The sequence below is a fragment of the Rhipicephalus microplus genome, chromosome X (assembly GCF_043290135.1).
Source record: "Rhipicephalus microplus isolate Deutch F79 chromosome X, USDA_Rmic, whole genome shotgun sequence".
In the NCBI taxonomy this organism is placed as follows: domain Eukaryota; kingdom Metazoa; phylum Arthropoda; class Arachnida; order Ixodida; family Ixodidae; genus Rhipicephalus; species Rhipicephalus microplus.
In genome coordinates this window covers 97,563,046-97,576,805 of record NC_134710.1, presented here as the reverse complement: position 1 = coordinate 97,576,805, position 13,760 = coordinate 97,563,046, and the positions used below count along the sequence as shown (strand labels likewise).

The window sequence follows — 13,760 nt, the reverse complement described above, 5'->3', positions numbered from 1 at the left end:
ACAAATGTTTCACATTTGGGGGCTCTCCGATAGTAAGATTGCAGCGGAAAAAGAGCGTTCATGACGTCAACGCCACCACCTCTCACTTTCGCCGAATAGCTATCATTATCACTATAAAATAGCCTCGCAGGCAGTTGTCTTATAGCATTTCGATTCCCTTTCGATTTTTTTTTCTTCCGTATTCTCTCTTTCGCAACAGCGCGTTCAGTGGTGGTACGGCATGGAACGCCTGCCGCCGAAAAGTTGCTGTGCCGCAGAAGAGAGAGAAGACTGAACGATGATGCAGATTTTGTGTGCCACCCACATGGAGTCATTCCGCGGCCGTCGAAGGAAAGATAACGAAGGGGGACAGCAAGGCGTCTCCTCGATGAACCGTACTTACGGTAATGACATCGTCGGGACGCAATTCGGTGTGCCTGATACTGACGTCACAAGCGCGTTTTTTAAAATTTTGGTATCCCTTTCAAAGGGGCTTGGGATGTACAATTTCTGTACGTATAGCCTGTAGAAGAGCTTCTATTAAAGAAAATTTCTTCACCCAGCTAGATCACTTCGAGGACCTGCTCCGAATTTCTCACTCCCTTCAGCTGCCTATGATAAAGAATACTGAACGTAACCCAGTAGTTTACATGTAGGACTGCACACATTTTGCACTACCCGCAAGCTGTCAATCTGGACACTCGAGTGGGAAGAATAACGTCGCCACTATTGACACAAATGTGTTCATATAAAAATTTGGCGCGGCCAGGAAAGAATCTCTTCCATGGCATACCGCCTAACTGGGCGATATTAAAAGAAGGTATTTGCAGGGGATCGGGGGCAGGCATCACGGGTAGTGGTACAGGTGTTACAGTATAAGTGAGTCTTTTTGCAGTCATACTAAATGACTGCTTCAATTATTTTATTGATCAATATCAAAAACAAGAACGCCAGATAGGCGCAGAAAGCGCAGCATCACCCCCAAAACGGCCCTACTCGGGATCTCATGGCAGCTTTCGCTGCAGAAAACTGCCAGGCCTGCACGGAACGCGAAGCACACACACAGCGAAAGTTAGAAAAGCGGCCTTTGCGGGCCCTTTTCTGAACGCTTTTGGGAACACTACTACATGTAGACTTGCAGTGCCCACTACACCACAATTTATAATTTTTGCGAAGTAGGGAAATGTTCACGATTTCATTATATTCGTCAGTATTCAGAGTACCGCGTTACCCGCTACATATACCTTCGAGCCATTATGTGCACTTTGTCGATTGTGTATAGCTGACGACAGCAAAAATTATGTCTGTGCCTTCATAATGAGTTGGAAAGCGGTCCACTCGCTACGTGATTCGCACTGTGTCAAACCTGTAACATGATATATTACACATGGTAACAGGATTCCTCAGTCGAGATGAAGCCCGCATAGGGTCAGTTTGCAACGCCTTTGCAAACACTGCAAGGGTGGCTCTGAGGTGGAATACGAGGCTGCTATGCAGAGGGCCCATGTTTAAATGCCATTTTATTAACCTAGGTAACTTTTTTTACTTATTTTGTTTTTCTTGCTCATTTCACGCGATAGTAATTATGAACTATAGGGTGGTGCCGGGCAACCATGGCGCTAAACAAGTGGTTGTGATCTCTTAACAGCTTCCGCTTTTAAAAAAAATGGTAGCCAGCTGTTTCAGCATAAGGATCAGTATGAGCCCGACGCCGAAGTGAGATGGTCTTGAAGGGTGCAAACGCGGTAACATTCGCTCAACCGAACTCTGAGTGCTGGTTTAAGATTCCTACACTGTCAACTTTATTAGCAGACTCTCCACTCATGAATTCCATAATTGCTAGAGCAGCATACTTTTCACGAAAATCTGCAACCATTGAACACATGTTATGTATTACAACTTTTTGTATTCTTTTTCAGTTATACTCTTCACATTATTCATTGATTCATTTGGTTTTGTTTTATGTTTGTTTTCCTTTGATATGTATATATTTAATGTATATATATGTGCATATATATGTATATATATATATATATATATATATATATATATATATATATATATATATATATATATATATATATATATTTCAATGTTCTATTGCAATTATGCTTAGTTTATAATTTGATTATTGCTTATGTTGCCTCTAACAGTGTTTTACCTCAATTCGCCCTTAACAGGAGGTTCCGATACAGTCTTTGACTTTGGGACCTCCTTTTGTATACTAAACACATGTCACATTCTTGTATTCGTACCAATAAAAATCTGAAATGAAATTAAAAAATGGAATTGAGTACTATGCCTCTGGTGACATGTTTGTTTGTTCATCAATGTTTTTGGGTAACCATCCACTTTTCTCAATTTTTTTCAGCGTAACGCCAGAGAAATGGAGCATCCCAGTTGCTATACAAACTCCAACCTCTCCATAGCAAGCCCTTCAGGACAGAACAGAGGCGACGTCTAGATCTCCCAGGTGCAATTACAAAAAATACATTCTTCGCTGAATAATAAATCTCGCTCCCTGGGTGCCCTCTCAGATAGGGCTTTCTGAGAAGCAACAACATTGTGGAGTGTTTCTGATCTACACAGACCTTGCGTGTAACTTTGTATAATTTTATAGCATCAATGAAAGGGTAGCATGTATCATGATAAAACTAAATAGTAGATAGGGGAGTAATGAGGGTGAATAGTGGAAGCACCTCAGACGGGCTGGCCGAGGTTTCAATAGAAGGACCTATTTTTGTCAAAGGCTTTGTCAAAGATAGATCCTGTTGAAATGTCGGTCAGCAAGTCTGAGCCACTTTCACTGTTAACCCTTATTACCCCATTACGTATTTTCATCTGTCGGCTCCCCTCTTGATTTTAAATAGTAGATGCAACCTAAAACAGTGCAAGAATAACATACAAGGATGACACATAAGTGGAGTAGTTCTATGAGAAGGTTGTATTTCGAGAACGTTTTTTCGCTCTAATTCCAAGAACACCTGCTTGCCACGCAAACGACCCGGGTTCAATCCCCACTCAGACTGAGAATTTGTCATTTCATTGCATTTCGCTCAATTTTTCAGTAACGCGCAAGATCGTGACTTTTCACTCAGCACCAACAATGCTGACATGGCTGCCGACAACAGAATTTCTGCGAAACAAGCTCTTTTAACACTGTCACGTTAGAAAAATCACCATAGAATGGCTTCGAATGAGGCAGTGATTCCTAAAGAATTACAGCAAATTTATCATTGTTCCTAAAGCAGTGTATAGTATATTCTGAGCACTGACATATGAAGTATAAGCTCGGAGGATAACAATGAAGTTCGAAGAGATAGTAAGAAAGAAACAAACAGCGTGTGACGCAACAAAAAATGTCACGCAATATTATCAAATTAGAGTGTACCAGAAATAAGGGGTAGACGACATCAGCCTGTCAGCTGAATGGCCAAGTATCCACTCACCGGCGCTTCCGGATGACCATAAATAAATTCACATACACCTCATTTATGAAAGAACGTAGGAAGCGTAACTCAAGAGACATGGAGCAAACGGTGGCTGTGAAGTGAATATTACCGGCATTTGTTTTTGAAAGCCAACCAATTTTATGTTCTTTTTTGTTTCTGTCTCGTTTCCCATTATCTCTAATTCAGCAGGAACACTTAATGAGGGATAGTTTTATTGTTTCTTTCTTTTGTTCTTCTCTGCCTGCCCTAGCGTCGCATAATGCTATTGCGACTCAACGCTTTCGTTCATAAAGAGTGTGCGTTTCTCTTTTACGCGAGGAGAACATTAATTAGTCGTGTGCAAATTTTCCTCGTCCGAGTTAGTCATAAACGGAAATATGAACTTCAGAAACGTAGTCCACTTGATATTGTGCACGTTGGTCCCGAGGGCAGCGGGGTGCACGAATAAAGCAGGAAAATTAAATTGCTACGCCAGGAGCAAACCACTTCATTTGATGAAGACTAAACCAAGCGTCGCTTTTCAGAGAAGATTCACGTGCTATCTCCGTTGATTTCGCCTGCATATGCCTGTGCATTTAGGTGTTCAATATTTCCGCTGAAAGGCTATAAAATCATGGGGAAGTCTAAACAAAAATTAAAAACGTTATGACGCCCCTGTCTTCATGGGAAGTGATACCTTGTTGCGAGCAATGTACAGAGCCATATCCGTTCTACTCTGCTTTGCGCTTGTAAAGTATAATTTATTCTGAAAGCCGAAATTGCGAAGTACCGCTGATGTGGACTTGCACTCAGTCATGAAGTTTACGTTTTCCACATATGCAGCAAACAGAACTGATTTGGTAGGTGGGTTTTAACGTCCCAAAACCACCATATGATTATGAGAGACGCCGTAGTGGAGGGCTCCGGAAATTTAGACCACCTGGGGTTCTTTAACGTGCATCCAAATCTGAGCACACGGGCCTACAACATTTCCGCCTGCAGCAAACAGAACTCACGAGGATGGAAAAGGAAATAATAAACATTGACAAACATTCAGTGCCCCATAACACAGCATCAGAAAAGCTTATCTAAGTAGAGGGACCGAATTCAGAAACCTACTCTTGCGTGTGTGCCCCAATCGGCTAACAAATGATACGTTAAGGATCAGAATTGCTAAACTGATAGACTTTTCTCTTTAAAAAACTCTATGGTAAAACGTTTTTATGAATATGGACACTGTTGAAAAGCTACGCAGTAGCTATGACCTTCTGTTGAATAATGAAGACCTAGCAAAGAGAAAAACAAGTTTTACTGATCAAAAGCATAGAACTCATTAGACCTTATCAGATCAACGCCAAATTTTCGGTAGACATTCACAAAAATTTCTTGATATACACAGAAAAAACCATAACTTGGGTCGCGAAGATTGTTCGCAAGAGGAGCTAATTTTGATGCTGGGCATAAACGCACGTTATTCTGAAAACCGGCTGGCCAGTGCTAAAAATGCACTCACGGGCACAAATCTGCATAACTTCGGTGCATGATGTGTAAGTATACAGTTACTTATGCAGGACATGAAAAGCTATCCAGAATCTCAGCTGTCCTTTGTTTCTCTAAAATACAGGTATACCCCCGAGAAAAGTAACTCTGAGAAGGCCTAATAATTGTGGTCTTATATGCTTACCACAATGACTTAAAAAATGCTATATATTCTGTTACGTATAAATGATTTGGTAGGCGCCTCAACGACGCCACTTTACCACTACGAGGATGAATGGTTCTGCTGCCTCTACGAGTTTCCTCACTGTGCTGTCTCCATGTTACAAGAGCTGTACAAACACGCTGTGTTTACCCACATGCGTCAGATTCGATCAAAAATCATCCTTCATTTCTTTGAACCGCTGCTGGAAGATTATTCTAACAAAAACACGACACACTTTTTGCACCTGTTTTGCTACACGCTGTCAAACTTTTTTACAGCTGCAGTTATTATATATATATATATATATATATATATATATATATATATATATATATATATATATATATATATATATATATATATATATATATATATATATATATATATATATATATATATATATATATATATATATATATAATGCGAATGAATGCAGTACCAGCACTGCTTAATACTGGTGGTGCCCACTTGCTCGCTAACGACAAAGGAGAATGCTTATGGTGAGACTTCTAATGAAAGTAGGGAGTCGGACAAAAATGGGAGTCAAGGACGCGGCATTTTCCCACTTTTTTCTCGTCGTGGATACGCATCCATTGAAAGATAGATATTGAAGCCGACTGGCGTAAACTTGTAGTATACATAGACTGATAAACGCTTCCAAAGAAGATGATTCGTATTAAAGTAGTGCCAGAGCTGAGCAGCCAACGCGCTGCACCAGCGACACGAATGCCCCCTTGGGAGGCAGTGGCGCAAGTGGAAGGTGCTAGGAGATATTCCTTGCAGATTCTGGTAAAACGAGTTCAGCTACGCAAGCCTTAAGCAAGAGTGACGCTGGGCGGCCTGCTTCGTTTCTATTTCTTTCTTTGTTCGCGTGCTTTCTTCAATTTCGTTTTGGCTTTCCATATTTCTCGCTCGCATATCTTCTCTCACTGTCTCTCTCTCTTTCTTTGTTTCCATCTGCATCTTTCTATTTTGTTCTATCTTTTCAATATCTTTTTCGGTGGATGTTTCTATTTCTCTGTCTTTCTGCATTTTCATTTTCCTCATATCTCTGTCTCTCCCTTCTTTTCTCTTTCTCGGTCCTCGTTTTCTCGCCCACCGAGTTTTCAGACAGCATTAGTTTAGCGGGCCGGGCTCACCGGAAAGGCGGGATAGAAATGCACTTGCGCAATGCGCTAAATAACACTCGGCGCTTACCACGTGCACGCAGGTTTTTTTAGATTTAGCGTTACCGCTTTTGCGTGGTTAACCCAGTGTATACCTATAGTGTACGTGAAACATGGTGGAATTTCTACACCCGCTTCGAACTGAATTTCGCATTGATGTGAATGGATCCTCTTTCATGGCAAAGGAATATGTAAAATGGCTTCGCTGGCCTTAATGACCAAGTGTTACGGATAATTCAACGTGCTTTCTGAGATCACTTTCCATTTCGAACGTTCCTTAGTGGAGTAGAATGTATGAATAAAGAAACCTGCAAAATAAAAAAAAACGCTTTCCGTGCGTAATTCACATTTCTTTACTTTTATTATTACTAAAGAAAGTAGCAATATTATTGTTTAGTCGCTTAGACTGGTGAGCACTCTTAGTGTTTTTTTTTCTCACTTACTATAGTGCATTTACCCTCTCCTAGGTGACGCCATCATCACAGCTTGGGTATGCAAACGTTATACCACTGAACTAAAACACGATGTCCACAAAAAACGTTTTAGGAATAGTAATGGTATTCTCTCAACAACAGTTATCACGCTAAACTATAACTACCTATTGCATGTCAAACGGACGAGTACGCGCACGTGTCCTGGGAGCGAAACAGAATATGAAGAAGAGGACGAGGAGAGCACGTTCCAGCCGAGTTGATGCGCTCTTAGTGACTGATGATGGTTTTTGTACACGACCAGCGCTGTTTGTCATCGCAAAAAGGTTTGATTTCATTTTATTTATCTATTATTTCCTCTTGTATGCTTCTTATGTCCCGTGCCCCTTCTTTGGTTCTACCCTTCCACTTCGATCAAGCGGAGTGTTCTTTTAAACTCACACATGCTGTATACTCGATAGTAGTACTTTCCCAGTTCCTATAGCGCATAGTCGCCCGATGTTTCTTTGTCCATGACGGATGGACTAATGCTCACCGAATAGAAAGCAGAGCAGTGCAGTTACCGCAGAAAACTACCGTGCCATACAGGGTATTAGTGTAGGCCAATGTTGAGTAAAAGATGAGTACTACGAGCCAATGTTGCTTGATTTCGGTCAGTTAGGCCAACAATGCTGTCACACACGAAAGAAGGCCTAGCGGTGGACGAGCTCATAGTGCACTCACTGGCTTGCACGATGTGAAAGACGCACGGTCGCCGCTGGTGGCCGGCGCTGTTGTTGGCGCGGCAGAAAAGCGTCCCGAAGTCGGCCTCCGTGAGCGGCATGTAGCGCAAGACGCTCGACAGCGTGGCATGGTCGCCGCTGAAGCCCGAATGGATCGCCCGACTTCCGCCTTCGCCGCCGCCGTCGAAGCTCCACTGGAAGGACACCAGGTCCGGATGGGCTAGGACCTCGCACACTACTTGCACCTCGTCGCCGCGCGAGCCCACGTACACCACCGCCGAGTCCTGCTTGCACACCGGAGCATCTGCAGTTCAGGGCAGGAAAAAAAATGTTAGCATTGCCATTTTCTCGGCGTGCTAACGTAAATGGAACTCGCAAACATATTCACCGCTAGCAAATAATGACGTTGAACAAGGACATTGAATGCATGACTGCATGAATATTACACGTGCAGCATGATTAACATGGGCGCTTTTGTTTCTACCCGACTAAGGCTTAGTCCCAAAACGTCTAGTGTCATGCTCTTCATGTCAGCTACACTTCTGCGAGAATGTACAGGACTAAACGAACAAAAATTAGCACAAGTGAACAGTGGCCGGAATGGCCAAATTGCAACACGTGGCGCTGCGATTTTTCTAAGCGCGCCGATAACGAGATAGACAAGCACACTCCGCTTTCCGAAGTAGGAGTGATTGATTGATTTGTGGGGTTTAACGTCCCAAAACCACTATATGATTATGAGAGACGCCGTAGTGGAGAGCTCCGGAAATTTCGACCACTTGGGGTTCTTTAACGTGCACCCAAATCTGAGTACACGGGCCTACAACATTTCCGCCTCCATCGGAAATGCAGCCGCCACAGCCGGGATTTGATCCCGCGATCTGCGGGTCAGCAGCCGAGTACCTTAGCCACTAGACCACCGTGGCGGGGCGAAGTAGGAGTGGCAGGGGAACAACCGTGAAGCAGCCCACCTTGCTTGGGGCTCATCGGAAAGGCCACATCTTAAAGAAACGCTTAGTCATTGCTTATCGGTATAGATGTGGCTATGCACGATATGATATTTTGGGTTTTTTTTCCGCTGAAGTTGCGAGCAGCTGTATCTTATCGCAGTTGAACAGAAAAGGCCGCTCGTTCGATGTCTCTCACCGGCCATTCCTGCTTTGGAAAATGGAATGTGCATTGAGTAACATAAAAATTACAAGAGTGGTCACTCTGGTCAAAAGCGGTGGTGCTATGCAGTTTCACGTCGGCTATAGAATGGGAACACATAACTGACTGCTTTAAGGAAACACGCGTACTAGTTATGTACTACAGTACCTATTCAAGTGCAATATACGTATACGTGTTTTTGCGACTGTGATTGTGGCCTGAATCTGTCTTTATCGTCTGTGATTGTACGGTGTGATATCGTCGGGCTGGGATCTGGCCTAAATCGGACGCGAAAGAAGTGCACATGGCGTCGACGTGACAGCGTTGTCGTCACGCTTCATGTTCATGAGCATTTAAAGCAACGAAGAAGTACGGGCAGCAGCAGGGAGACGCCATATAAGATGTGGGATAACGTGTCCGGCGTGCATCGTGGTCTTCACTTGTTTCGTCTGCCTCTCAGTCTGGCGCTGCTAGGAATGAACAGCATGAATACTATGTTAAGTGCGTATTGCATTTGTCATTGAAGCTTTAACCGAATGTTTATGGCATTGTGCTGTTCACTTCGCGTACTGTTTTCTTGGATTGCTTCACACGAAAGAAAATCGTTTGGAATGCTTCGCAGCACGCTTGCGAGAAAATTCTTTCTTGGCTCAAGAAATTGAGTCCTCACTCGTGTTTTCTTTGTTCTGGTTCAGACAGACAGACAGACAGACAGACAGACAGACAGACAGACAGACAGACAGACAGACAGACAGACAGACAGACAGATAGATAGACAGACAGACAGACAGATAGATAGATAGATAGATAGATAGATAGATAGATAGATAGATAGATAGATAGATAGATAGATAGATAGATAGATAGATAGATAGATAGATAGATAGATAGATAGATAGATAGATAGATAGATAGATAGATAGATAGATAGATAGATAGATCTGAAGTAGTGGAGTTGGTTCGCTAAGAATCACTACAAATTTAAAAACGTACTTTCGTACGTGAAGTGCTTAGCGTGCACCTGTGCGTGCGGGCATATACACCAGGGATAGTGTTCTGCAATTTATGTGATCCTTAATCTCACAGCGCGAAATCTGGTATGCGTTGCATGAGCATCACGTACGAAGAAAAGTTGGAATATACGAGGGCTTCAAGGCAGCATGCGACCTGATTGGAAAGACGCCAGCTGTTCTTTGCAGTGTACAATTACAGATATCACATTATTCTCACTTGGCACATGCGTTCATTTATTCTAAGCAGAAAAAAATGCATGAATTGGTCTTTTTCCGAGTTGAAAATCAGAAAAAAAGAAGGCTATGTAATCAGTAAATGCACAATCGGCAATGTATCTCGATGAACAGATGCATTCCGGCAGGTGCCTTTCGGGGTGCCAATATCCGTGTGCAAAGTGTCAAATGCAAGAGACTTCTAACGCACAGATTTGGATAGGCGCGGACTTTTTGCAGGGAGAGAGAGAGAGAGATAAAGATACAAGGAAAGGCAGGGAGGTTAACCAGACGCACATCCGGTTTGCTACCCTGCACTGGGGAAGGGATAAAGGGGAGAAAAGAGGTTGCACAAAGATGAGAAGGTACACACAATCACGAGCACACTCGGTGAGCACACACAGTTCACAGGCGGTCGCTCAGGTTTGTTGACTTAAGGTAAAGAAGCAGTGCTTTAGTTGCTTTCTGCGCAACTGAAGCAGATGCCCAAGGTCCTAGTATCTTCCGCACACAAAATGGTCCGGGGTCAAGTCGATTCAAAACCATCCGTAGCTGGCATCGCTGTGTGTCGTAGCAAGCGCAGCTGCAGAGGACGTGTTCGATGGTTTCTTCATCTCCGCAGTAGTCGCATGTAGGAGTGTCTGCCATACCAATGCGAAAGGAGTACACCTTTGTGAATGCAACACCCAACCAAAGGCGGCATAACAGTGTCGCATCGGAGCGGGAAAGTTGAGATGGTAGCTATAGCTTTAGCGAAGGATCCAGTTCATAAAATTGACACCTTTGGAAGCTGGTAGACGACCAGAACGTGCGTGTGAGATCTCGAGCCAGCAGGTAAAGTTGTCTTGCTGCATCATTCCTTGATAGAGGAATCGGGACTACACGGGTTTCTTCATGGGCTGAGCGGGCTGCATCATCGGCTAGTTCATTTCCGGTAATACCGATATGTCCAGGCAGCCATTGATATATAATATCATGCCCTCGTGCTAGAGCTTCATGATGGCAATGTCTTATTTCTTGTACCAGTTGGTCATGGCTCCTCCTACGCATGGTAGACTGCAAACTCTGAAGCGCTGCCTTCGAATCACAGAATATGACCCATTTTCCTGGACGTTCTTGAACGAGATATTGTAAAGCAGCCCTTATAGCAGCAAGCTCTGATGCCGTAGATGTAGTCATATGTGACAACTTAAATTTGATTGTCATTTCTGCAGCCGGAATTACAGCGGCACTTGATGAGCTGCTGGATGAGACGGACCCATCAGTGTATATCTGCGTTCGGTCTAAGTACAACTCATGTAATAATAGCAGTGTTGCTTGTTTCAATGCTACTCTGGAGTGACTGCTTTTCTTTTTGATTCCCGGAATTTCTAGACGTACTTGCGGCTGGTCGAGGCACCACAAAGGGCATGCCGTTCTCGCAGCTGGCGTATATCCTGATGGAATGCTGTTTAGGTGCTTGGCTATGACGTCTGAAAACGTAGCACGTGGTCTTCCGGAAGGTAGAAGGGCCAAGTGGTGGTCGGGGACACGGCTAGCATGTCGAATGTGCGCTCTGAGGCAATCCAAAGCTATATATGTCCTGACCGGATGGTCTTTGGCAAGCATGATTGTGGCGTAAGTAGAAGCGCATCGGGGCAGTCCTAGGCAGATACGCAGTGCCTGACCCTGCAAACTCTCCAATGAATGAGTATTCGATTTGCAAGTGTTAGTCAGTACCGGCAAGCTGTAGCGCAATAGACCCAGAAATAGGGCCCTGTACAGCTGTAGCATGGAGGCCACAGAAGTTCCCCATGCTTTACCGCACAAGAATTTCATGATATGCACAATAGATAGCAGTCTCTTCTTCAAGTACGCACAATGTGGGCTCCACGAAAGACTTCTGTCGATTATTATGCCCAGGAAACGATGCGTCCGTGCATATTTGACACTCTGCCCATTGATGTAAACAGGGTATGGCGTCATTGGTTTGCGTGTAAACGCAGGGAAGATACAGATGATGTTAGCATGTTGTAAATTGAAGTAAGGATGTAGCGGTTGAATCCATGTCTCGTTGATACCTTGCTCTACTCGCTTCAATGCAGCCGCTAGCCAAGCTAATAAGGATGCCCATAACGAAAACTTTGGAAATGAACAATGATTCTGAGAGCACGGGAGACAGTGAGAAATCAAGCCGGAAGTTTTCTTTTTCTTGGTCTTTCGTTATACCTGAGCTGTGTTCGCACTGACGCCCTTGAAATCTGCAGTAAGCTAACCTAGGATAGAAACCAACGAAAGAACGTGAGTTCAAAATGGATATTTTACTAAACGATCCAACTAATTAGTGTTGTACCGTAGCAGGCATTACCTTGGTTAGATTCAGTAGGAATGAAGCTTACGCCAATTGGTGATAATAACGAGGCTCTGCGAGGCTCTCGCGTATAGTTAGTTGCACCGATAATAAAAGCAGATTGTTGAGAACCGGCGCTCTTGCGAGGCTCGTTTCCCACTCGATACGAAAGGTCTCGCTGATATTTTCAACCGTGTCATTACCGGTGTATGCACGTGAGAGTAAGTTTGCTGCGACAAGATCCCGCGAAAAAGAGAGCGCCGGCTGTGAGCATTAACGCGCAGGCAGCAACGACATCAGCGCATAATAGGGGGGAGACCATCAGCAACAACAACAATGACCACGTGCGATGACAGGAGAGTACGGTGCAGAGTGGGCTACAGGCCAGAAAGGCTGAGCGCTGGCTAAAAGGGGAACAAAAAAAACAAACAAACAAGGGAGACGAAAAGGAGTGAACCCGAGATGAAAAGGAGTCCGCTCCCTACGAGTGAGTGGCCACTCGTTGAGATTAATTAAAGCATGTCGTCGGAGCCATCGATTGGCGAACCTCTGCTGCGCTTCGCGAGCAGGCGCAGTCGCCGAGGACCGATTGGACATCGTCCCCCCCCTGGCTTATTGGGTCTGCTTTATTTTCTAACGAGCCGATGAAAGACAAAAGCAGACGGCCGACAGTAGGGGGCAAGAAAAAACAAAAAAAGAAAGCCAGAGAAAGCCGGGGCCAGTGCCTCCGCTGCCCGCCGCCGAGTGTGTGACCTCATGGTCGTCTATTTGTTCCGCCCAGCGAGCGAGACAAGGGGCTCCTGTGGTTTCTGGTTATGTTTCCAGGGCACCCCTCTCACCCCATTCCGCACAACGCCGCCACCCACCAAACCCAGAAGGAAGAAAAAAAGTGTTTGCTTTCGTCTCGCGCACAACTCTTTATGCAGGAGAGAAAAGGACCGGTGAGAAAGAGAAAGAAACATGGCCCAGCGCTGAGCTTACATCTACGATATAGACGCAGACGCTTAGGAATCAACAGCAGGAAAAGTACAAAAGACAAAGAGAAATGCAAAGAGCCACGCAAGCACGGGCGCCTGATACGGCATCGACATAGCTGCGCCTGGGAAATCAATATTACAGAGGCATATCCACGGGGAATATTTCGATCACGTCGCGCTGTTAAAAAGGCACGGTAGAACACATACGCAAATGACAACGCCGTAACCGCTAAGGGTGCGGAAGGGTGGTCCTCCCGAAATTAAAATAAAAAATGCACAAGTAAAAGCCCCACGCTGGAGAGTGGAACTAGCGAAAGACACTGATGTCGGAGAAACAGAAAACTCGCTCGCTAGCACACTAAACACACACGCAGCGCGGCAGCGACAGGACGAGACGAGAGGAGGAGTGGGGTGACAGTAAACGAGCAAAGAAACATAGGGAGGGAAGGGGGTCAAATAAAAAAAGGGAGAAACATGATCAGCGGCTCGGTTCACGCGAGCCGGTTGGGGCGCTGAAACTGCGGAAAAACTTTGCCGCGCAAAAGAGCGCGAAAAGAGGAAAAATGGACCGGGTGGCGGAGCCAGTGAGAGCGCGTGTCGTGCCCGGACGCTGGCAGAAAGCAAATGGTAGACGCGAGCGAAACGCAG

At 44.6% G+C, this 13,760-nt stretch overlaps 1 protein-coding gene across 1 annotated transcript in view; it reads right to left on the bottom strand.

Moving 5' to 3' along the window:
• LOC142775671 (synaptogenesis protein syg-2-like) overlaps positions 1-13,760 on the bottom strand; it is a 459,706-nt gene that overhangs the window by 55,712 nt on the left and 390,234 nt on the right. The window contains exon 7 of the mRNA XM_075877312.1: positions 7,433-7,735. Within this exon, the coding sequence (XP_075733427.1) occupies positions 7,433-7,735 (303 nt within the window). The remainder of the gene's footprint in view (positions 1-7,432; positions 7,736-13,760) is intronic.